The sequence below is a fragment of the Primulina eburnea genome, chromosome 13 (assembly GCF_022965805.1).
Source record: "Primulina eburnea isolate SZY01 chromosome 13, ASM2296580v1, whole genome shotgun sequence".
Taxonomy (NCBI): Eukaryota; Viridiplantae; Streptophyta; class Magnoliopsida; order Lamiales; family Gesneriaceae; genus Primulina; species Primulina eburnea.
Genome location: NC_133113.1, coordinates 33,982,471 through 34,004,251, shown reverse-complemented (window position 1 = coordinate 34,004,251; position 21,781 = coordinate 33,982,471). Strand labels below are relative to the sequence as shown.

Below are 21,781 nucleotides of genomic sequence, written 5' to 3'. Positions count from 1 at the left end.
CTCTTAGCATAATAAGTAATACTTTTTCATGGATTACCCAAATAAGAGATGCGTCTCACAAATATAACCCGTGAGATCGTCTCACACAAGAAGGAGAAGTGATTGGGTCGACCCACTAATTAGGATATTTGAAAATTGATTCATATTCTCATTTTTTACGAGGAAAAAAGCAAACCCCCCATCTTTCGGTTCTTCAATAGTCGTCCGGTTGGTAATGGGTTTTTTTTTCTTCTTATTTTTAAAATACACAAAAAAATTTGTGAGACGGTCTCATGAATCATTATTCAATTTTATAAGACAAATATCTTATTTGAATCATTTATATTTTATCATTTGATAGCAGATTTCTGATTATTCGATTTTTTAATTTTTAATTAATATGTTAATTATGTTGTTATTTTGAATTGCGTATTTGTATTCTGTTCCAAGAATAATATGTATAGTTTGATGTTTTGTGGAATACATTTTTTGAGGTAAATAAATAAGTATGAACTTTTTTACAAAGACATAAATTTAAGTGAGATCGTTTTAAGAATCGATGTGATAGGGATATCCAATCTGACTCGATCCATGAAAAATACTCTATTCTATGTCAAAAGAAATAATTTTCAATTTAGAGTGGGTCTCATGTGAGACCGTCTCACGGATCTTAATATGTGAGACGGGTCAACCCTACTCATATTCACAATAAAGAGTAATAATCTTGGCATAAAAAATAATACTTTTTCATTGATGACCCAAATAAGAGATCTGTTTCACAAATACGACCTGTGAGACCGTCTCACACAAGTTTTTGTCTTCAATGTAAGTATAAATCATATCCATTCGTCTGGTTATATAGATACATAAAATCTTCTTACATGATACCTATTTTATTATAAAATAAAATTTAGATAAGATGGATCGAAGATATGAATTTTATGTCTGATCTTGGTACTTATTTTGATTCAAATCTTGTAATAATATAGTAAAATGACATCGAGTTTCAGTAGAAATTACGAGCCTCGGAAAGAAATATACAAGACATCTACAAAATATTACAAATAGTAACAATGTTACAATCACTTGAAGTATGCTAAACTTGATCATATAACAGAGACCAATTCATTGAGTACAAGTCTTAACAGCATTATCTAACACAAGCTAGAGAAGCACTTTTCTTTGAATCCCTTCAGAGATCAATCTCCCACGTGGTCTCCGAAAACGACGAATTCTCAACCATCATTCGTGTACTCTCTCCTCTTGGATGAATCGGATTTCTCATCGATTATCAATAACAATGTCCGTAGACGTCCAGAACGCATGCTACCAGGTCCATCGGATGCACATCCAGTTGGAGCAGCATGTCGAAATTTGTTAATAATCTGACAGAAATATATCAGGAGAAGCCAGGAAGCGAACCATCCCGCACAGAAGATATAGACCAAAAAACTACTTAGGTGAAGGCAGGGACGGATCCAGGAATACAAGTTGGGGGGCTTGAACTCAATATAATAAGTTATATATTATTAAAAAAATAATTACATTATATCGTTCAACGAAGTTGTGCCCTACAACGATTTTCTGAAAACAACGATTCTGGCTTCCAAATTTTGTACCTGGATACTCCAACATATCTCGTTGATAATGCCCCATATTTAGATATGAACGTCTTATCTCATCTCGTACATTAACATGATATTCACATATCTGTTTTCTTTTTCCCGGATCTCGTTCAATAAAAATAGACGAAGACTGATGATCACTAGCTTGACGATCTCTCTTCTTAAAGAAAGAAGATATCAATGTTTTTCCTTTCTTTGCAGCAGATTGATGTTCCATTTTGAAATAGTTCAAGTTATACCCCTAAGCAAGAATAAAATAATTATTAAACAAATAAACAAGTAATAGTCAATCAACAACTCAACCACAAACAATCAAGAAACCACAAATCACGCACAGAGAACCTATAAAAAACAAAATAAAAAATGTATAGCCGATTCTTACCTGGATTGTTGCTTTGCCGATGAGCAATTCGATTTCTTCGGGAGTCCACAATTCTATTCTATCGCTAAAGGGCTTGGGACTTGGGAGAGAAATTTTGTAGAATTGAGGTGGGGCGGATCAGAGGATATGGGATGAATTTCGTCTCATCCTTGTAAATGGACGAGATTTGATTGGACTAAGACATCGATGTACGAGGGTTTTTGAAATAGCGACGGTTTTTCAATAACTGTCGCTAGTAGCGACGGTGTAATTAAAACCGTCGCCGTCGCACTAAACCGTCGCAAATAATAGCGACGGTTGTTAAAAACCGTCGCTAAATTAAAAAGTGGGCTGAAGGTGACCAGACTCGAGATCGATAACATCTGAACCGCGAAGGTTAACCACTTGTCGTGGATTCGTTGGAGTTCCCCATTCTAGGATAGTGTTGATATAGCAGTTGACAAGTCCATTGACAAAGGAGAATCCCGTGGAAACGCCTGAAAATAGAAGCAAGAAATGAGCATGAAACTGCAGCAAGATGTCTATTTACTAAGGGGCCTCCTCTTCATTTTCTAAGTCACAAGATTCAACAATTCAATGACAAAAAAATCTAGCGAAGTATTCACCATAGTTACAGATTCAAACCTGCCTGAAATATATTCAACGGATTTGGATGCTACTTAAAAAAACCCAGCAGCTTTTGGTCAACTCTTGACAGATGATTATGAATTTGCATTGGCTTGACAAGAAAAGATCTATATATGGGCGCTCACCTACAACTGCAGAAACGCAGCCATTTTCGGGACCCAGTTGAAGGGCTGTGGCATATTCCTCCAGTGATCGAAGAGCCTTGAGCCTCGACTTGGGTATACCAAAAATATCACTCAGATAGTGTTCAGCAAAAGAGCCTTTTTGGTGTCCAAGGTTCGTTACCCTCTTTCAAACTCTCAATTCCTTTGATCGGGGAATGGATTTGTTGTACAGTCAGGATCTAACTCAGACTTGCAGTGTAACTAGAGTTATTTATCAGAACCATAAAGAGCCATATTAGAAGTCCTACACGAGCAAGAGCTCTCACAGCATTCTCTCCTGCATTAAAGAAAAATCAAGAATCCACAAAAGATACTCATAAGCACGCCATAATTCAAATTAAAAGAGTTGAGATATTAGAAATTGGACTTCGCTTGCTGTGTGCAAAGAAGAGAGTTGAGAGACTAAACCTGCAAACAAAATGATGTTAAATGCCTATTTCATTAGTCTTTTATGAACAAACCTTGAATTAGGACGAATGACCATTGCCCAATAGGAAATTTGACTATGCTTGACCACTTGGATCCTTGCAACTTCCAAAATTGGAAACGCTGCTAATCTAAAATAAAACCACGACTTATCATCACCGAAATCTGTATGTTAGGCTCGCCATAGAATGGTTATCAGCTGTTGCTTTGGTGGTCCACAAAACTCGTCATTTGTCCGATGTTCCAAAATCCATACAACCATCCCAATCAAAAAAAGAAGCAGCGCTGACTCCCCACATTTGACGTGGAAATGGCCATAGGAAAGCCCAACCACCTGTATTCGACTTCCTAACCGGGGCCAGCACCACCAGTCCCGAGTCTGCGTGTGGCTGTGTAAAATCCACAAATTTCATTCGGTCTCTCAGAGTGGAAATGTCACCGACAGCTCCATCAAAGAACTATCATGAGTAACCATGATAATTAGTGGCCAGTAAAATAAAAATAAAATAAATATCCGCCATGGATAAAAGAGTAAACAATTTATTATCACCACATTGAAAATCATATTTACTCCAGTAGTTTTCAAATTCACTAGCTGATCATAATTTGGATTTTCATTGCCATTTCCAGATGGAATGAACTGATAAGGAACAGCGTATGGAAGCAAATTTACAGCAGCCATAAACACATAAATGCAGAATCCATTAAAAGTTGGAACTTGTGATACAAATTCTTGATAACTAACCCTTACGGATAACCCCATCCTCAGTTGTTTCCCATTATTTGGAAAAACCCAGCCACGAGGTGTTTTTACTGATTCTCCGGGCCAAAAAACACCATGTAGTTGCAAGTTTGCACTGGAGCGATTTGGTGGCTTTAAATATAGGCTCTTAGGAGCCACAGTCAACAGCTCAGAATAGTTCGACCAGTAACCAATGCAATGGAGAACTGTTCCAACTATGCTTATAATTTCATATGCAGGAGAAACGAGAGATTTGTCGGAACTAAACTTCATGGGCCCTGTCAGGCCAACAAAATCACTCTGCACTATGTTTTCATCAAGAGCGCACCTCCGTTAAAAATAGACAATGCTTCAAGGTGCAATTCACTTCTCGCTAAAGATTGCAACCTAGAATTATTAGAAAACGAAATAAACGAAATAATCCCACCTTGATAAAAAACGTGTCAATAGCATGAGCGAGTAACCAGACCGTATCATAAGCATATAGTGCACAGGTGGATAGGCCTAACTGACCACAAGTCAGTTTGTTCCATCTAGCTGAAAAGGATCTCTTTTTTTTCTGAATCAGAAGCGTGTTGACGCAAAACAATTACTCCTTGCAGAGAATCAATCATTGGATTAAGCTGGGAATCAGAATCCAACTCCGACGCAAGCCAATCTGTAGCTATCCGGACATAGCCATCCTCCATCATTCCAAGATTTTCCGCCACATCAAAAACCAAAAGTCCTGCTGCACGATTAGCATGTATAACAACGACTTGAGATGCCATTAGTGCAACATCATGACTTCACTCCGACTGATGTCTACAGGAGAAATCCCTGCTTTATAAGAAACTCGACAGCGCCTGGCTGCAAGTTCATCATCCAATGCAGCCAACCCATTTCTCCCATAGTCATCACAAGAAAAATAACAGTCACATCCTTCCAACCATAATGATATACAATTTCAGTAACTGCCATCATCTGATGCAGGTCACTTATTGTTGTCCTCATAAAGTAAGGAAACTGAAGAGAAGAGAGTAGGTCTGTTGCTGCAAATGATAAAAGGGGAGTTTGGAGCTCATTGGCAACATGCAGTATCGTATGGGAAACTACTGAAGATTCGGGACCTATGACTGCAACAGAATCAGCCTCCATAAATCGCAAAGCTGCAAACAATAACAATCTGTCAGTGTATTCTTGAACAGGGAAACATATAAAGACAATTGAGATAATTCAAGTGAAAATTATTTTTAAAGCAATAAATCGCCTTCAATCAAGCCAAGAAATCGACTGCAATTGGTGTCTTTAATATCTACAATGAGTGTAATCCCTGAGAGGACACTTTGGTGGCATTCACATCTTTGACAGCTTCTTCAAAAGCAATCTTGGCAACTTTCCTGATTGTAGAATCCGGAGTGAAAATGGCTCCAACATTCACAATCTTTGGTCTTGAAGAAGCATTCCCACTCAGACCATTTGGTACGCATCCAAAAGAGAGCAACCACGATAGAATAATCCAAATGACACTCACTCCAGTGGCACACGGACCACTAAATCTGAAAGCCAAAAGATCATCAAATTCAGAACCTCGTAACAAGTAGGGGCAGGCCCAAAATTTTGGACCGTACAACATTGGGACAAATGAGATATTTAATGGATTTGATTCTGAAACTGATATTTTCAAAAGTTGCAACTAAATTTTGAAATGTTAGGCTATAGGTGGTCCTCGACTTGCTAGTCTGCAGCTCCTGAAGAACAAGCATTCTCCGAATTCTGATAAATTGGGTAGAAGAATTTAACATCAAGTCTCTGCATAAGAAACAATAGAAAAAACTAGGGGTGCAAATTCACGGAGTTCGCTCACAAGCTTTTCGAACCTGCTCGAAAATGTTCAATTCATATTCCAAATCATCCAACTCAAACCGAACTTGCATTTGTTCAAACATTTTGAGAAGCTTAATTCTAGCTCAAATATTTTGTTCAATGGTTCACTTTTAATTAATGTAATATAATTATATATTAAATAAATATATTTCATGTCTAATTTTCAACAATAGTATACAAGCATTTGAGCTTTGAATAGAGCACGAGCACATGTCTTAAGTTTTTTAACATTCGGTTCGATTCCAGATTAAAACCACTGCTTCACCACTCGATTATTCACGTTAAAGCTCTAAAACAGACGTAAATGCGTTCCAAAACAACAAACTTGTTCATGTTTCCAATAATTTACGACAGAGTCCCATTCCACAGCACAAAAGAATAGAGAAAGCAAGTGTAAATGGCCAGTAAGAAGTTAAAGAACAAACTTTAAAAGCTAACAACAAACAAATACACAATGAAATACAAATAAAACCTTAATTAGCAACCCAATATGGTAACTGTAGCAGCATAAGATGCTCCCAAATACTACGTTGGTGAACTAAATCAGTAATTTTCAAGTATTTATGAACCCAGTAAACCATTTAGAGCGAGCGAGCTTGAAGTACCACAGCCCCACGCAGAGCATCAAAGAAACAGATGAGCAAAATGTTTCTCACTATTCTCTTTGGCAATAACCCACAAGTTAAACAGATGGGAAAATATTGAAAAAAATCACCTTTGAAATCGAAGAAACAGATGAGCAAAATGTCATTTTTTTTCTTGAAGAAAAAATGTCCTCTTTTTAACTTGTGGGTTATTGCCAAAGAGAACAGTGAGAAACACGATTCAAGAACTTTTAATTTCTTTCAAAAATATATCAACATTCGATTCCGCATTCCCATTGATAATTTACAATTCAAGATTTTCTTAGATAACTATATTTCTTTTAACTTATATCATATTTTTACGTTAAATAAATTGTATTTCGTGTTGAAACAATTTATTCAAGTGGATCATTCAAGAGATAAAATGGTTTTTTTGTACCACCAACGTTGATATATTAACTTAAAATAATGATGTTAACCCTCTTTTATATATTCTTACACAAAACGATTGAAATTGTTTTTGCATTTTTAAGTAAAAATAATCGATAAAATTCTGTCTGCAGGTTTTTTTTTTAAAGATCTAAAACAGATGAACTGATCCATTCTTAGTTTTTTTATTCTCGAATGTCGAGTCCACCCAGCCTGCAAATGTTCGCGTGGAATGATTTAAGTCAAAAACTTGTGTCAGACGATCTCAAAAGTCGTATTTTGTGAGACGGATCTCTTATTTGGGTCATCTATTCAAAAGTATTATTTTTTTTTTAAATATCGATAGGGTTGACTCGTCTCATACATAAAGATTCGTGAGACCGTCTGATAAGAATATGTGTATTCGATTGGTGCAAGTTTTATAGGACAAGTTATAGGGGATATTTTTACAGGACAAGTTATTGGTTAGCCCCACTAATCAGAGAATTTGTTAAATTGATTAATATTTTGATTTTTTTTTTTTTTGAATTTTTTTGCCAACAATAGTGATAATGATAAATTTTTCTACCTTACATTTTGCACCACTTGAAAATTACTAAAATCTTGAAATAAATGGATATTTAAAAAAAAATTACATAAATAACTAGAATGAGATTGAATGTTTGGATTCGAAATACATCCAACATATCTAATATTTCGTTCCAAACATAGCTAAAGTCGTGTGACAATGATAAATTTCGAACATACTTAAAACTATAATTATTTATAACTCATGTTCTAAATATTTATCGAATCAAATATATTGATCGAGACAAAAAATATTATTTTCAAAATTTGAGGGTCTCCGACATATACGAAGAATTTTGGATACCCCGAAAACCGAGTACCTAAGTTAGTATTTCGGGTTCTCCTCTCCTAGGCATTGTTCTAAAATGCAAGGATTCAACTAGAAGCGTGATTTGGAAAAAAAAAAAAAAAAAAAAAAACTTCGATTCGAACAAAAACATGAAAAAAAAACATTCAATTTTAGATTGTCCACACTAAGAAGGAAAAAAGTGCAATTAAGCGAGGATTTTCTAGATAAAATTTGAATTTAACTTCTTTTTTTAAAAAATTCAAGTTAAATCATATTGTTTTTTTATACCTCATACAGTAAAAACTAAAAGCGAATTTTTATATTAATTTTTTTTATTAAACTCGCTTAAAATTATAAGATTACGTTTGATTTGAAAGATAAAATAAACTAATGATTAGTAAGTAAATGATAAAGAAAATGTTTGTTGTAGGAATGTAATATATGGTGTTATGTTTGGTATGATTTTTAAGTGTAGAATAATTTTGAATTTTTTGATGAACGGATAAAATTGCCTTTTTTTTTTTTTCTTCTTCCACTCCAGCGACGACGACGGCAACGTTCCGGCAACGTTGGTGCGGCCAGCAGTCAGCGGCGTCGACGGCTGCCGGTCGGTCGGAAGTTATCGGTCGGCGGCGACAGTCGGTGGTCCGACGTCGGCAGCCGATGACGACAGCGGTCGGTGGTCGGTGGCGACGGCCGTGGCGGGAAGTGGTGGTGAGTTTGAATATAGGAGAAGGGTAAAATTGAAAAAATATGAAGGATTAAGAGTTGGATAAATAATCTTAGTGGTGAGGAGATATTATTTTAACCCACTTAATATAACCTACTCATTCATAGGAGATATTAACTTGGTCAAATAATTACGCATACCAAACGAGAGATAAAATGAGTTAAAAAAAATAAATCTACCTTATCACCCTTACCAAACGCAGGGTAAGAGTTAAAGATCACGCGTCTTGTTGAGAAGCTGAGCATGGGTGTGGGTCAGTCAGGGGTTGACTGGGCCAAACGGCTTACGTTTTTCGCCCAACAAAATTGACTAGTGTGCGATGTGTCCACGTCAACTGCGTCAGAAATCCAAGGGCAGGGAAACTGATCCCGTCTACTCTACCGCTGTAACTAATTAAAACCCACCACGTGTCCATATGCAACAAAGATTTACCTGTAATCACCGGTTACCAACTGAATTAAATTTAACAAAATTCCGCACCTGCATTCATTTTATTGTTAATCTTAGTATAATTTCTTCAATCTCTCGTTCGATTTTTTCTCTGCGATATTTTATCAATAATTAAAGGGATTTCTTTTGTATTGGATAAAGGAATTCGGAAGGGCAATTGCAGATCTTTTTTATATTTCCATCTACATACCACTTTATCGATCAAGCGTTGAATTTATTTTTCTTTTCATGGGATTTGGATCCGCTGGTCCCTGAAGTTCGTTTTGACCGAATTCTCCTAGATTGCGTTATTTTTTTCCCTTTTCTGGGTAGTACGATTTAGTTTGTTAATAGTGTGGAATTTGATCTCAAGGTTCGGTTAATTTGGTTGGTTTCGTCTTTAATTTGATTGGGTTTCGAGGTGTCGAGGATAGAATAATTTGGAGATTCTTTGAAGGAATCGAGGTGGGGTTATTGATTTTGATCTTTTAAAAGAAGGATAATAATGGTTGATCTGTTTGTGTTATTGGGTTTTTTGAATTGATTGTGGGGACAAATCTGTTGAATTTGTTATTAAAGGGCATCTGTTGAGTTCTTGATCTTGTGAAAGAGGCGGCGTAAGTTGATGTTCTAAGAAGGAAAATGGCCGGGGATACTTACACTACACCTCCGCTAACAAATGACAAAGGTTGTTATAGTGAGAATGATCATAAAGTTTCAGTTCTGAGAGAGGATATATCAGAGAACATTGAAGAAGCGAAGCAAATAGTTAACAGGAAACCACCGCGGCATCTTTCTGTTGTACGGCACTCTATCAGCACCACCACATTGGTGTCACCTATTGATTTTGTGAGTCAATTCTTCTAGTAATGCGATGCTTCACTTACATCCAGCTTATGTTGCTATTTAATAACGACAAGATCTTCATTCCGTACTGAAAAAAGTTCATGTTGCCTGTTTGTTAATGGTAGTGAATGTGTTAGATTCATTGTTCATTTGGAGGCTTTGGTTGTTGTCAGCCATGGAGGATTCTATGGTTGTCTATGAGGTTAAAGCAGGAGAAACCATTTCTCCTTGAGAAACATGTGTTTTATTATATTCTGCTGGCAGCATATCTGAGTTTCAACTGATAAAAAGATGGGATCAATGCTTGTAACCTTTAGAAGTAGTGAATTAAAAGATTATAATTTTACTGGTACTTGGGCACTGAAATTGAATTGGCAATCTACCCTTTTTAGGCCCTAGCCTTTCTGCATGTTTGATGCAATACTGATGAGGTAATGCTATCTATTTTTTTTTTTTGAAGGATTTTGAGCTTGGAATGTCGGGAATCAAGTCACCATCAGATATAAATTCAAGCTTTCAACCCATCTTCCGGTCTGGAAGCTGTGCTGAGAGAGGACCAAAGCAGTATATGGAGGATGAACATATCTGCATAGACAACTTGGCTCACCATTTAGATGAAATTGCAAGTTCCCCTTCATTTGGAGCTTTCTACGGGGTGTGTAGCAAAATTATATTAATGTGCATCGAACCATTTATCTTGAATTGTGCTCCAATCAACCCAAGACTGAAAAAATTGTCTTAGAATAGTAAAGAAACGAAGTTTGGTTTCCTTTTTCCACTATACTATATTTGTTTTCACTTGGTACCTGTTATTTGTGTTTATTGAGTCGCACACTGTGTGAGCAGGTGTTTGATGGTCATGGAGGTACAGATGCAGCATCATTTGTGAAGAATAATATTCTTAAGTTCATAATCGAGGACTCCTTTTTTCCAGTTTGTTTGGAAAAGGCAATCAATAGTGCATTTATTAGGGCTGATTATGCATTTGCTGATGATAGTTCCCTCGACATATCATCTGGTACAACCGCATTGACCGCATTCATTACTGAAAGGTAAGAAAAAAAATTCTCCCACATGTCATCAGAATTTGCCTGAACTCCGCTTGTTAGTGTCATTACCAGTTATCAATAATCTTTTTTTTAATCGTAGTTAATGTCCTGTCTATTAGTAAACGGAAGACTTCAATTACTCTGTATGTTGGTTCTTTCTGTCACCTGGGAATTATTTGCCTTAGAGTTGTGATTCTACTATCTGATAGTGGATTTTGCAAACCCCTATATTTTGTATCTATAATCGGTAGAAAGGTGAACAAATTGTGGCTGTGGACACTATTGTATGCAGTTGGCAACATTTGAAGTACATGAAAGTATTTTATGGTGAGAGTTTTTGAAGGTCTTTTTGAAGAGGCTCACGAACTTCATCTAAGAATTTAGGCTTTGAATTACGTGTAATATGATTTCTACTCTGCAGAACATTAGTAGTCGCCAATGCTGGAGACTGTCGAGCAGTGCTGGGGAAACGAGGGAAAGCGATTGAAATGTCCAGAGATCATAAGCCGAACTACACATCTGAAAGACTCAGAATCGAAAAACTTGGAGGAGCTATATATGACGGCTACCTTAATGGTCAACTATCTGTCTCACGAGCACTTGGTGATTGGCACATGAAGGGACCAAAAGGATCCGCATGCCCTTTAAGTGCCAGCCCAGAGTTACAGGCAACTGTCTTGACAGAAGATGATGAGTTCTTGATCATGGGATGTGATGGCCTATGGGATGTCATGAGCAGCCAATGTGCCATCACAATGGCAAGGAAAGAATTGATGCTGCATAATGATCCTGAAAGATGCTCGAGAGAGTTAGTTAGGGAAGCGTTGAAACGTAATACTTGTGATAACTTGACAGTTATAGTTATTTGTTTCTCTCAGGATCCTCCACCTCGGATAGAGATACCTCCTAGTCGAGTCCGGAGGAGTATATCTGCTGAAGGGTTGAATCTTCTTAAAGGTGTGCTGGAAGGTAACTAGTGAGAAATAGACGAGATGTTATGTTTCATGCTATAGTTTCGTTTCATATTCTGTGTATTTAGATAAATGACACGTGTTAAATGGATTAAAAGATCATTGATAAACATGTGTCATCAATCTTTTACATGGAACATAAATGAAATTTATGCACCGAGTAAGGTGATTAAGATGATGGCATCAAGACTTAAAAAGAGAGGAAGACATTTTCTTTGTAGTTTTTCGCTCATGTCTATTTGAGTGAAGTGTTGTATTAATTGAATGGGTGGGTTAAACTCTTCAGATTTCCAGAAGTTAGGATGATTTTGTCCTGATGTATATAAAGCTTAGAGACTTGTTCGCGCTGTGTTTTATCTTTTTCACCTAGAGAAATAAAGGTACTGATTTTTTATTGTTAGAGAAGAGCAGGACTAATTTTTCTCGAATGCAGATAACCGGTGCAAATTTATGTGGAGATTAATTAGGCAAGTCTGGCGGAGCAATGAATTTTGATGAAGAGAGGTAGCGGATAAATAGAAACTAGAAAAATTTGAAAAAATATAGAATGATAAAAAAACTCAGATGGAACATGATACAATCAAAAAGATTTCTTTTTTCTTGGAAAATATAGAGAGAAACTGGGTTCTCCAAACGCGAGACATAACGAAAGTGCAGATTATTTTAACTTTTTCCTCGTAATAACCGGGATTGAGGCTATGACCCAGTGGGTAATGACTTGCATGAAAACATGAACATAAGAAATATCAACGATCAGAAAAAGCTCTTTAACTCACGTTTATAGCATAAGATGTCAAAGAAACTATGTCATAGATCAACAAATAATCCAGAAATGCATCCTTATTTGTAAATTAAAATATCAATGTTTTTTATAAGGTATAGAAAAATTTGGTGAATAATGCCGTAATGGTTCTACCTCGTGGACTATTAGCTTTACTCCAACTCCATCTCAAAAAATGTCGGACTTCAATTAGCCATTTCTGACACCAGAATCACCAGACTCGTTGTTCAGAGTTCTCCGTCACTAGTTTCATCATCGTCTTCTGCTTCCTGTATACCGCTGCACAACAAAGAAGTTTTGAGAATAGGCCTTTTCTTTTGATAATGACCATAATTTCCACATTCAATGGCAGAAGTGGAATGCCACTTGACCCGTGTCTTGGATCAGATATGCGAAGGCTTTAGGTTGCAATAAAAAACAACGGATGGATTACTGTTTCCAATGTACATTCTAATCCTCACACGCAATTTTTCAGTGACATCTCAAGTAAAAGCACGAGTTAGAAATGAAATTACCCTGTTCTACTACAATATCTGCTGAGATCGTGGCATAAAACCTTGCTGACTTCTCCAACTTGAATTGAACCTTTCTTTATTGCTTCAGACAACTGTGAATGGAATCAAACTAAGTATTCTTAGTCACGCAGTAAAGTGTTTGCAGAAGAAAAGGTCGATAGAAAGTAGAAGATGATTTTGCCTCGTCCTCTGTTTCCTCGAGTAGCCTAGCGATGCAGTATAAGTAAAGAAATTTAAAGTTAGATTTATATATTCCACAAGGAAATCAAGAAACTAATCACTGTGATGTCCCAACTTTAATAGTTAGATAGTTCCAGGCCTCACCTTCCGCAGAAAGTTGATATGTCTTTTGAATACGCTCGAGCTTCTTGTTTATTGCCTGCAATTAAGAAACTTCGAATTTTACCGGGCGAAATTCAAAAGAACCTGAAAATCTCAGTAATTGCATGAAATGAAAAGGAAGGAGCTCTCCTAAGCTAAAATTCCTAGTTTGAATAATGAAGAAACATAGATCTGATTGTTAAATAGTAATTGTACATTATAGTTTAGATCTGATTGTTAAATAGTAATTGTACATTATAGTTTACAAAGCCTCAGAATGTTTACTCATTGACTGCCATAAGCTACTTGTGCAGCAAAAATGCTAAAAGATGTTTTTTGAACTGTGAAGGTTCTGTGAGTACCAAGTTAGCAGCTATGGTCGTCATCTTTACGGGGTTTGTACCTCATTGAGTCCCTTTGTAAGCCACGCATGTCCACACCACATATAAATTTCTAGATATACTTGGCATTTTTCTTTTTGACGCAACCTCAAAATGTGCAATACCTTGTTAATTTACACGTGAGCACATTCTTCAAAGAAAGAAGAACCATGTGCTAATTCCTTCCATGAGAAAGTTACAATGCATTTGAATTTGTGCTATGATTCATACTTTCAGATTTCGGATAAGGTTAGACCTATCCAACCTTGAGGACCGGCTTCCAAGGATGTAATGTGATCCTCAAACTAAAATAAAAAACCACTTAATCAAAAGTTTCTTGGACAAGTGAGTTACTACAGAATATGGAAACTGCCCCATTTTTCATTGCATATGAATTCACATCATCCAATTGATAATTAAAGTTGCCAGACCTGCCCGAGAGGAAATGGGGTTGATGAAAGTTCATTATTTTCACTCTGGTCTGAACCGTACCCGGTGCATGAGAATCATTGCAAATTTCTACTGCTGGAGGCCTAATATCATATCTATTCTTGATGCTGTTAACTACCATCAAATCAGCAGACTTACGGTGTTACGAAGAAATCAGAACTTCACAAACCATAAGATTTTCAAACAATTCCCCATACATTGCACGGTCCTTGACCACAGAAACAAAAAAATAACCGCACAAATAAGTTAATCATTACTTGTTTTTTTAATTGGTACAGTTGAGTGTAAAAACTTAGCTTGAATCTTGATATTGTTGGAATAAATTTTCTAGCCAGCAGATGAACGAAGTATTGAATGCAATGTTTCGAGTACAATATGAACTAATTACAAGTAGTAGAATGCATACTAGTTTCAAAATTGTCCCAGTTATTCACTTTGATCCACTCTTCCCTGCCTGAGTTAACCTGCCAATTCAAATAGACCATCATTAGCAAGAAAGATGTACAATTTGATATGTTTCCAAGGGAGACACAACTTAAATGGATAACATGTTTCCGGCATCAAATCCTTTCTATAAGAATCACAAATAAAATTTCCCTCTCGGTTGAAAAATAGAGCAAGATTCAAGGAAAAAAAAGAAAGTCGCACAACCTTTTCAAGAGTATAATCCTGCATCTTCTCACAGAGCCCATCCAGAAGTTCAACAACCCTTAACTCGCTGACTCTGTTGGAGAAAAAAACAGAACCCATTGTTTAGCCATCCATGAAAAAACCATAAAAGACTGCCTTGTAGTTAATCAACTAACAGTCAAGCAACTTTTTCTAGGATCTTTTTTCCGGGTCCAAATCACATGGGTGAAACTAAAAGAACTTATATAAAATGGCGAATATTTGATGAAACCATGAAGGATAATGAACTAAGTTAGCTTCTACCTGTAATCAATTAGCTTTCCTTCACGCTGACCTTTAGAGTCCAGCCGATGTCTCATGTCCAAGTGGTTTCTTGGTTTTTCCTGAATGCCATCAATCAATACTTCCAAAAAGTTGCATAAAAGTGCAATCATAAAAATGGATGATCACTAAAGGTTCGAGTCCTATTTCTCAGTAAGTAAACCAAGAAAACTTTGCACCTTCTAGTTAATAGAGTTCCACCTTCGTATCTCAGTGTAATATCACAAAGAGTATTATTAACCAGAACATGTTTCTTATAGACACCAAAAAATGGCATCAACTAAATTAAACGTGTGTGGCTCAGGTTAGGAAAAACATTATAAGAATAGTTACTTGAATCTAGGCATATCCATCCCTCAACTCACAACCCTATACATTATGTTTCCAAACTCAAACCAGCGCTCTGAGCTTCACATTTGACCATGGACCCCCACAGTGAAAAGCTCAAACTTTGGGATCAGTAAATCTCTAATTGTCCTTTCACCCTAGTTCTTTACTTGGCTTTCACCAATGTCAACTCATAAATATCCAACAAACTCATGCACATATAGCCATGTGACGAGTTCTCAGCGACGTATTTAACTTTATTCTTGTATTAAAACTAGAATAATCCACCAAATCATATTTCCAGCACTTAAAAAATATAACAATGTATTGAACTCCAATGAACAACAATAACGAAACATAATTTCTTTCAATCGATAAATCCCAAAAACTCTTACTTTCAAGAGTCCGAGCTCCAGCTCCTCCTGCAATCAAAGAAATCAGAAAGATTTTCATAAACCCGTTCAAATGGTCAGAAACGAACACCAGAAAATGACTTTAAATATCCACAAATAGTCATTTAATCGACACCAAATACTCACAGCAATTGCATTGCAAGCAGCGCATTTATCGTCGATACCACCGGCAGTTGATGCTAAAATTGCAATAACTATAAAGAAAGTAGATTTTGAATAAAAAATCACCATTTTTTCCTCCAGCTTGTAATCTCTGTTCCGCCGGTGGAATTTTCGGTAGTACTCGTTTCATTTTTATTTATTTTAAAAAATAAAATAAGAGAAGAGAAATGCCATGTCATCGAAGAAATGTGTTGTTCATGTCCAATTAAATGCCGCCAGTTGGAATTTAGTCGAGAACACGACTAGCTTCACCTAAGTGGGCCTCAATCTATAAACGGGCTTAAAACTTTACGAAGAGCCCATTAAGAATTTTCTTCTTTACCTACAAAAGACATCCAAGTATTCAGATTCACCGTAAAATATTTGTTCAAAAGAATATATATATATATATATATATATATATATATATATATATATATATATATATATATATATATATATATATATATATAAAGGTTGGACCTGATAGAGATAAAAATAGACACCAATATTTTTTTCTAACTTTGCCCTTATGTAATATTAATGTTACACTTTTGTTTTTGCTTTTTTTTTAATTTCAACAAACATTTTTATTTTTTAAACTTTCAACAATTCAAATAGTAATTTAATCTCTCGATAATTAGAAAAAATATTGTACACATATATACCGCGTATACAGAGGAACTAGTCTATATTATAATATCAGAGGACACCAAAATACTTTATTTCATAATTAACCTCATCAAGTCACTCATATTTTTAATAACTTAACAAAAACGCAAACAAAACTACAGTCTTGTGATAATAAACGCACTTGTTTTGTTGTATGAATGCTATTGAAATTTTAATTCTTGATTCCTCGATGAATTGACTAGAGTTAAATATTTTATTCGTGGAAAGAGTAAATCATGCTTATATTGAAAGCAAAAAATAATATTCTTTACATAAAAAATAATAATTTATAATAAATGACTCAAATAAAATATTCATATCACAAAAACGAGTTTTTTTGTGTTCGAAAAATACTGAAAGTGCATCAATAAGAATAAGATTATATAGAATCTCTCAAATCAACAAATTACAACTACGAATTCAAGTGAAAACATACACCACAGAGGAGGCAAAGGAAAAATATAAGATATTGCCAATACAAATAAAGACCAATATTATGTACTTGTCATCTTTCACAAACTATTTACTTAAGAAAGATTGGAGAAAACAAATACAAGATCCTAACATTCTAGCAAAAACAATCTCAAGTACATTATCCAATGCTAGGGAATATACCGGAAAAGTTGGGAATCTTGTCAAGGAGCTTCAAGGCTCGTTCGGCGATCTGCCGTGTTCGAAAATCGCCATGTTGGAAAGCATCCACAAGTGCTGTGCTTATATTTGGATTGCCAGAGACTTCATAGGTTATCTCTTCACTCCTCAACAGCCTTTCGACCGCCCAAACTGCCCTTCGCCGTAAACTATCCGTTCGCTTGTCGACTAACAAGTCAAGAATAGGCTTGACTCCCTGTGCATCAAGTAACACCTGAACTCCCTCCTCTATGTTCACCTCGTCTTCTAATAAAGTGGAAAGGGCTGCAAGGGATGCTTCAACCACCTCGTCTTTTTCGTGGTCCAAAAGGGCCACCAGTCTCTCCACGGCCTGTCCTTCCAAGAGACAAAATGTTTCTTTAAGCGAACATTTCCCACCATGGATCTTACACAATCCGGTTATATCAGGAGACTTACTTAAGCAAGGGAAAATCGAGGAACAAATTCCGGGAGCTGGAAACTCAGGATGTTTGGTTAAGTTTTTTGATTCTTGAGATAAGTTCTCCAGAGCAATGGCGGATTCCATCTGTATGTTATCGGCCACATTACACTGCAGAAGGTCAATAAAAATCGAAGCTAGATTATGCTCGTGACAGAGCGCACGGACTGCACCCGAATCCTCAGACAAGGCAAATGTAATTCTTGCAAGAACCTTGACGAGTCCTTCAAAATATGGGGTCATGAAGCGGCTGCCTCTTGTCTCCCCTCTTCGGATGCTACTTATTCTTGAAATGAAGAGCTGAAAAGCCCCTTCTTCAAGCATCAGTCTAGTGAGACCTGCATCTCTTTCTGGGAGATCAGCTAAAAGCCCGACCCCTGCTGCCTGCTCTTCCGTAATGCCTGCATTTTCCGTAATGCCTGCATTTTCCGTTATCACTCTAATAAGGCTCCCTAGCTGACCAGACGTGCCGCATAAGCAACTGGCTAATTCTTGACCCATCTGTGGGGAGAGGTTCTGAAGAAGTTTAATGGAAGCTACTCTCAAATCCCTTTGTGGCGCCTCAATAAACTGAACCAAACTAATCATAGCACCAGAACTTATAATAGCAGAAACTACACTAGATACGGTTGTAGGTAAACTTGTAAGCCCAACAAGAACTTGGAGCAGCTTGGTTCCTATTGCAGGGCCAGTGTTGCTAATAAGATGCAAAAGATTATGAATAATTTCCTCTGAAACCAGCGTTAGGTGATTTGGTCCAACGGGGATCAAGTCAAAATCGTGACCCGAATTGACGACATTAGCAAGAATTGTTGCCGACACTTCTTTAAGCCGCATAGGCAGCGTGTTGGCTCCAACGATGAAAAGATCCTTGACGAGAGGAGGAAGAATACCTGCCTCTATCAAGATTTTGGAACTTGCCACATCGGATGAAATTTGGTTTAAAGCTTTAAGAGCAGCCTCTCTTGCTTGCATGCTTGTACTCATCATAAGATTGATCAGCGAAAAACCAGCCGTCCTAGCAACATATACTTTTAGATCATTGCTGAGTACCAATTCACCCAAGAAAGCAGCCATGGATAATTTAGTTTCCGGCGAGCCTGCAATAATCCATATTAAAATCCCATTACTGTTGCTTAGTATCGTATCAATAAAGCCTTTACACTAGCTAATCCCCATCCAATGGCAGACCTTGGAATCGAGGAGAGAAAGGGGAGGCGGGGATGACTGAATAAAATTTGGGTGGCTGAATTTATGGTTTTAGAAAAAATCAACTCCTTTCTGAATCCACCCCTGCCTACATTAAATGTAGTTTTTTCCATCCCCATCAGTAATATGCTATACGAAACAAACTAAATCAAACAAAAACAACAAAGTTCTACAAAAATTGTAACGAGGTTGGTGAACCTTCAAGAAGCAAAGTCAGGAGAGGCTGCAGTCTTCCATTATCAGCCATTTGTCGCACGTTGTTCTCACATTTTTCAAGATTTTCCAATGTTCTCTCTGCGTTTTCAACCGTCAAAACATTTTCAGAGTCACTGCTAGCCAATCCAATAAATATGAGGATTGCTCCGTTAACCGAACCAATCTTTTCACATAGCCTTTCGGATTTAGAGAGCTCGCAAAGCAAGGAAACCGCTTCTTCTCTCTCTTTCGAATATTCTTGAGATAAGAACTTAACTATCGTACGTACAGTATCCCCTTCAGCCATTATTTCCTGCAGATTCACATTATCGTAAGTGAAGGAATACATAAAGAACAACTTGAAACAGTGAAAAAGTATTAAAAAATGCTCATTGCATCTTCAACCTTTAACAACCTTATTATCTGTGTCTTCCTCCACCACAATTCGAAGGGTTTCCAGGGTCTTGCACCGAACTCGACGACTACTGCTCTTTAGCATGCTAACTATCATTGGTATCAGCTCTGCATTGCGAATTACAAGCTTATTTGAGCGGCTTTTTTGGCAGAGGTGCGTGATATACTTCAAAGATTGGAGAATGTCATTTTCGAAGCTGCTCAAGGATAATGACTTTCGAGCCATGTCGAGCTGAACAGCTTCATTTCTGGCATTCCATTCTTCTATCGTATTCCGTAAAGCAATACTAGGATTTAGTTCCGTGCTTCTCAATTCTCTCAAAGTTAACGGGCAAACTGGCCTTCTTCCACTTGTCTTGCACTCTGCGAACCATTTCTCAATGGCTTCTCTCTCGAATGTTTGCCCATTTTCCAATGTCACAGGATCTCGCATTACTTGTTTTGTTAAAGGGCATATGAATGAGTCATAAATTGGTTCGATATGTAGTCTTTCAAAATGGTTGCTGTTATCTGACTGACCACCCTGATCATAACTTTCATCCCAGCTTCCAGCCATCGAACCAGATCACCTCTAGAAAAGGGTAAAAGCTTGTTAATTAAAGCCATAGAATCGAGATTAATAGCAAAATAATATGATATTGATATCAATATCTCATCATAGTAACACCGACTCAACAACCTCTAATGCTCCCTCGCAGCTGCTAGCCAAATGAAAAGGAAATTAACAACATGAATTGTAAGGACATATGCATTCTTTTTCACTCCTATTTTCAGGCTCAACAACAAAAGACATCCCCTTCTAAAACATCAACTTCTGAAACTCATGTTAGAGACCATTCAGCTCCACTAAACATGTCAACTCCCAAGAATCGGCAAACTTCAAAGACCAGCAAATAGCCACATAAAAAACCTTGCTACAAAAAATCCAGAAGACATTCATTCAGTTTACAAAAAAAGGAACTACAGCAACCATGATGCTTCAAAGCGTATGATCCCCACCATCCAAACACAGTAAATTTCAAAATGCAAGCTGAAGATTCGAAGTACTAATCCATTATCACTTGTATCTAAGAATTCATTTGAGGGAATGGGCCCATCTTTCTATTTCCTAGTTCGAAACACATACATTTAGTACAACCATGATAAATTTCAACTTTTTTCATTTGTACGGCATTGGACTCGCCTCAGCTGGTCCAGCAAAAAGACTGCCACTTTCTAAAACCGAAAAAAAAGAAGAAGAAAGCTCCAAACTCAATCTATCAGTACATCGATAAGAATAATATCAAGCTCAATACTTTCATTTTAAACAGATATTTACACCCGGATAACAAAAATCAGAGATCAGTTCAATCTAACATGATTCCACCACTAAACAACACTCAATTGCCAATTACTAACCTCACATCAAGTAAAAATGCGATCTTTTCTTACTACACACGAATCTTGAGTAAACTTTAGAGACCCTTGATGATTTTGAACCTGGCATAAAAAACAAGTCAAGAAATATAACAAACTACAAATCTGGACAGACAGAACTTCATATTCTTCCAGGAGTGAATCTTGGGTTCAGTGGAGCGGGGATGGCGCAAAGATTGGAAAGAAAGAACCGAGAAGAAGAAGAGAAATGGGGGAAGTAGCTGGCCGTTCGGAATGGGAAAAATACGAGAAAACAACAAACAACATTAATTATTCATGAGTGGGGGTTATTTTTTAGTAAAAATGGGTGAAATTTCGAGTGAACTGAAAACGTAAAGTGAAGTTGTCCTTCCCTTAAAATTCATTCGAATCAGAATCAAATTAAACCAAGCCTTTTACTCAATTTAACCAATCATAGCCTTTAATTAATTTTTAAAACCAATCAAACCAGAAAAATCATTTGATCCAAACTCAAGATGGAGAAAAAATAAAGAAAAATTGGATAAAATTGATTATTGACGTGATTGTATAAAATTATAAAACACGAATGTAACTACTTAAGATCATAGATTTTTTCTACGATAATTGTGTTTGACTAAATAAAGAGTAGGTCTCATGTGAGACCGTCTCACGGATCACAATCCGTGAGACGGGTAAACCCTACCCATATTCACAATTAAAAGTAATACTCTTAGCATAAAAAGTAATACTTTTTCATGGATTATCCAAATAAAGATCCGTCTCACAAAATACGACCCGTGAGACCGTCTCACACAAGTTTTTGCCCTAAATAAATATGTA

General features: G+C 36.6%; 3 protein-coding genes and 1 pseudogene across 5 annotated transcripts; 1 reads left to right on the top strand and 3 right to left on the bottom strand.

The window, feature by feature from the left end:
• Positions 1-1,129: 1,129 nt before the first annotated feature.
• LOC140810087 (glutamate receptor 3.3-like) lies at positions 1,130-6,516 on the bottom strand (annotated as a pseudogene).
• Positions 6,517-8,902: 2,386 nt separating this feature from the next.
• LOC140810945 (probable protein phosphatase 2C 27) lies at positions 8,903-12,099 on the top strand. Its single transcript, XM_073168870.1, has 4 exons — positions 8,903-9,688; positions 10,146-10,340; positions 10,532-10,737; positions 11,156-12,099. Exons 1-4 carry the CDS (start codon positions 9,482-9,484, stop codon positions 11,709-11,711), a joined length of 1,164 nt encoding a protein of 387 aa, XP_073024971.1. The 5' UTR covers positions 8,903-9,481; the 3' UTR covers positions 11,712-12,099.
• Positions 12,100-12,438: 339 nt separating this feature from the next.
• On the bottom strand, positions 12,439-16,172 carry LOC140810946 (uncharacterized). 2 transcript variants are annotated; one of them, XM_073168873.1, is made up of 9 exons: positions 16,072-16,172; positions 15,826-15,852; positions 15,086-15,165; positions 14,804-14,876; positions 14,559-14,616; positions 13,326-13,380; positions 13,183-13,207; positions 13,002-13,093; positions 12,439-12,765 (listed from the first exon to the last, which is right to left on the bottom strand). In XM_073168873.1, the coding sequence occupies exons 1-9, from the start codon at positions 16,072-16,074 to the stop codon at positions 12,714-12,716; spliced, it is 465 nt and encodes a 154-aa protein (XP_073024974.1). In that variant the 5' UTR covers positions 16,075-16,172; the 3' UTR covers positions 12,439-12,713. The 2 variants fall into 2 exon arrangements, with proteins under 2 accessions (XP_073024974.1, XP_073024973.1); XM_073168872.1 differs by having other exon boundaries at positions 12,442-12,765; positions 15,970-16,172.
• An 854-nt stretch (positions 16,173-17,026) lies between these two features.
• Positions 17,027-21,251, bottom strand: LOC140808841 (U-box domain-containing protein 44-like). 2 transcript variants are annotated; one of them, XM_073166139.1, is made up of 5 exons: positions 20,963-21,251; positions 20,244-20,478; positions 19,566-20,135; positions 19,154-19,463; positions 17,027-18,846 (listed from the first exon to the last, which is right to left on the bottom strand). In XM_073166139.1, the coding sequence occupies exons 3-5, from the start codon at positions 20,118-20,120 to the stop codon at positions 17,249-17,251; spliced, it is 2,463 nt and encodes an 820-aa protein (XP_073022240.1). In that variant the 5' UTR covers positions 20,121-20,135; positions 20,244-20,478; positions 20,963-21,251; the 3' UTR covers positions 17,027-17,248. The 2 variants fall into 2 exon arrangements, with proteins under 2 accessions (XP_073022240.1, XP_073022239.1); XM_073166138.1 differs by lacking the exon at positions 20,244-20,478.
• Positions 21,252-21,781: the final 530 nt, after the last annotated feature.

Bases quoted from the DNA above. Each gene is read 5' to 3' on its own strand.
- LOC140810945 (XM_073168870.1), top strand. From the start codon at position 9,482: ATGGCCGGGGATACTTACACTACACCTCCGCTAACAAATGACAAAGGT. The intron at 10,341-10,531 runs GTGTGTAGCAAA...CTGTGTGAGCAG, and splicing joins CATTTGGAGCTTTCTACGGG to GTGTTTGATGGTCATGGAGG. The intron at 10,738-11,155 runs GTAAGAAAAAAA...TCTACTCTGCAG, and splicing joins ACCGCATTCATTACTGAAAG to AACATTAGTAGTCGCCAATG.
- LOC140810946 (XM_073168872.1), bottom strand. From the start codon at position 16,074: ATGGTGATTTTTTATTCAAAATCTACTTTCTTTATAGTTATTGCAATT. The intron at 13,208-13,325 runs GTGAGGCCTGGA...CTGCATCGCTAG, and splicing joins ATATCAACTTTCTGCGGAAG to GCTACTCGAGGAAACAGAGG. The intron at 13,094-13,182 runs GCAAAATCATCT...TTCCATTCACAG, and splicing joins TCGAGGAAACAGAGGACGAG to TTGTCTGAAGCAATAAAGAA.
- LOC140808841 (XM_073166139.1), bottom strand. From the start codon at position 20,120: ATGGCTGGAAGCTGGGATGAAAGTTATGATCAGGGTGGTCAGTCAGAT. The intron at 19,464-19,565 runs GTTGTTAAAGGT...GTGAATCTGCAG, and splicing joins AGGAAGACACAGATAATAAG to GAAATAATGGCTGAAGGGGA. The intron at 18,847-19,153 runs GTTCACCAACCT...GGATTATTGCAG, and splicing joins CCTGACTTTGCTTCTTGAAG to GCTCGCCGGAAACTAAATTA.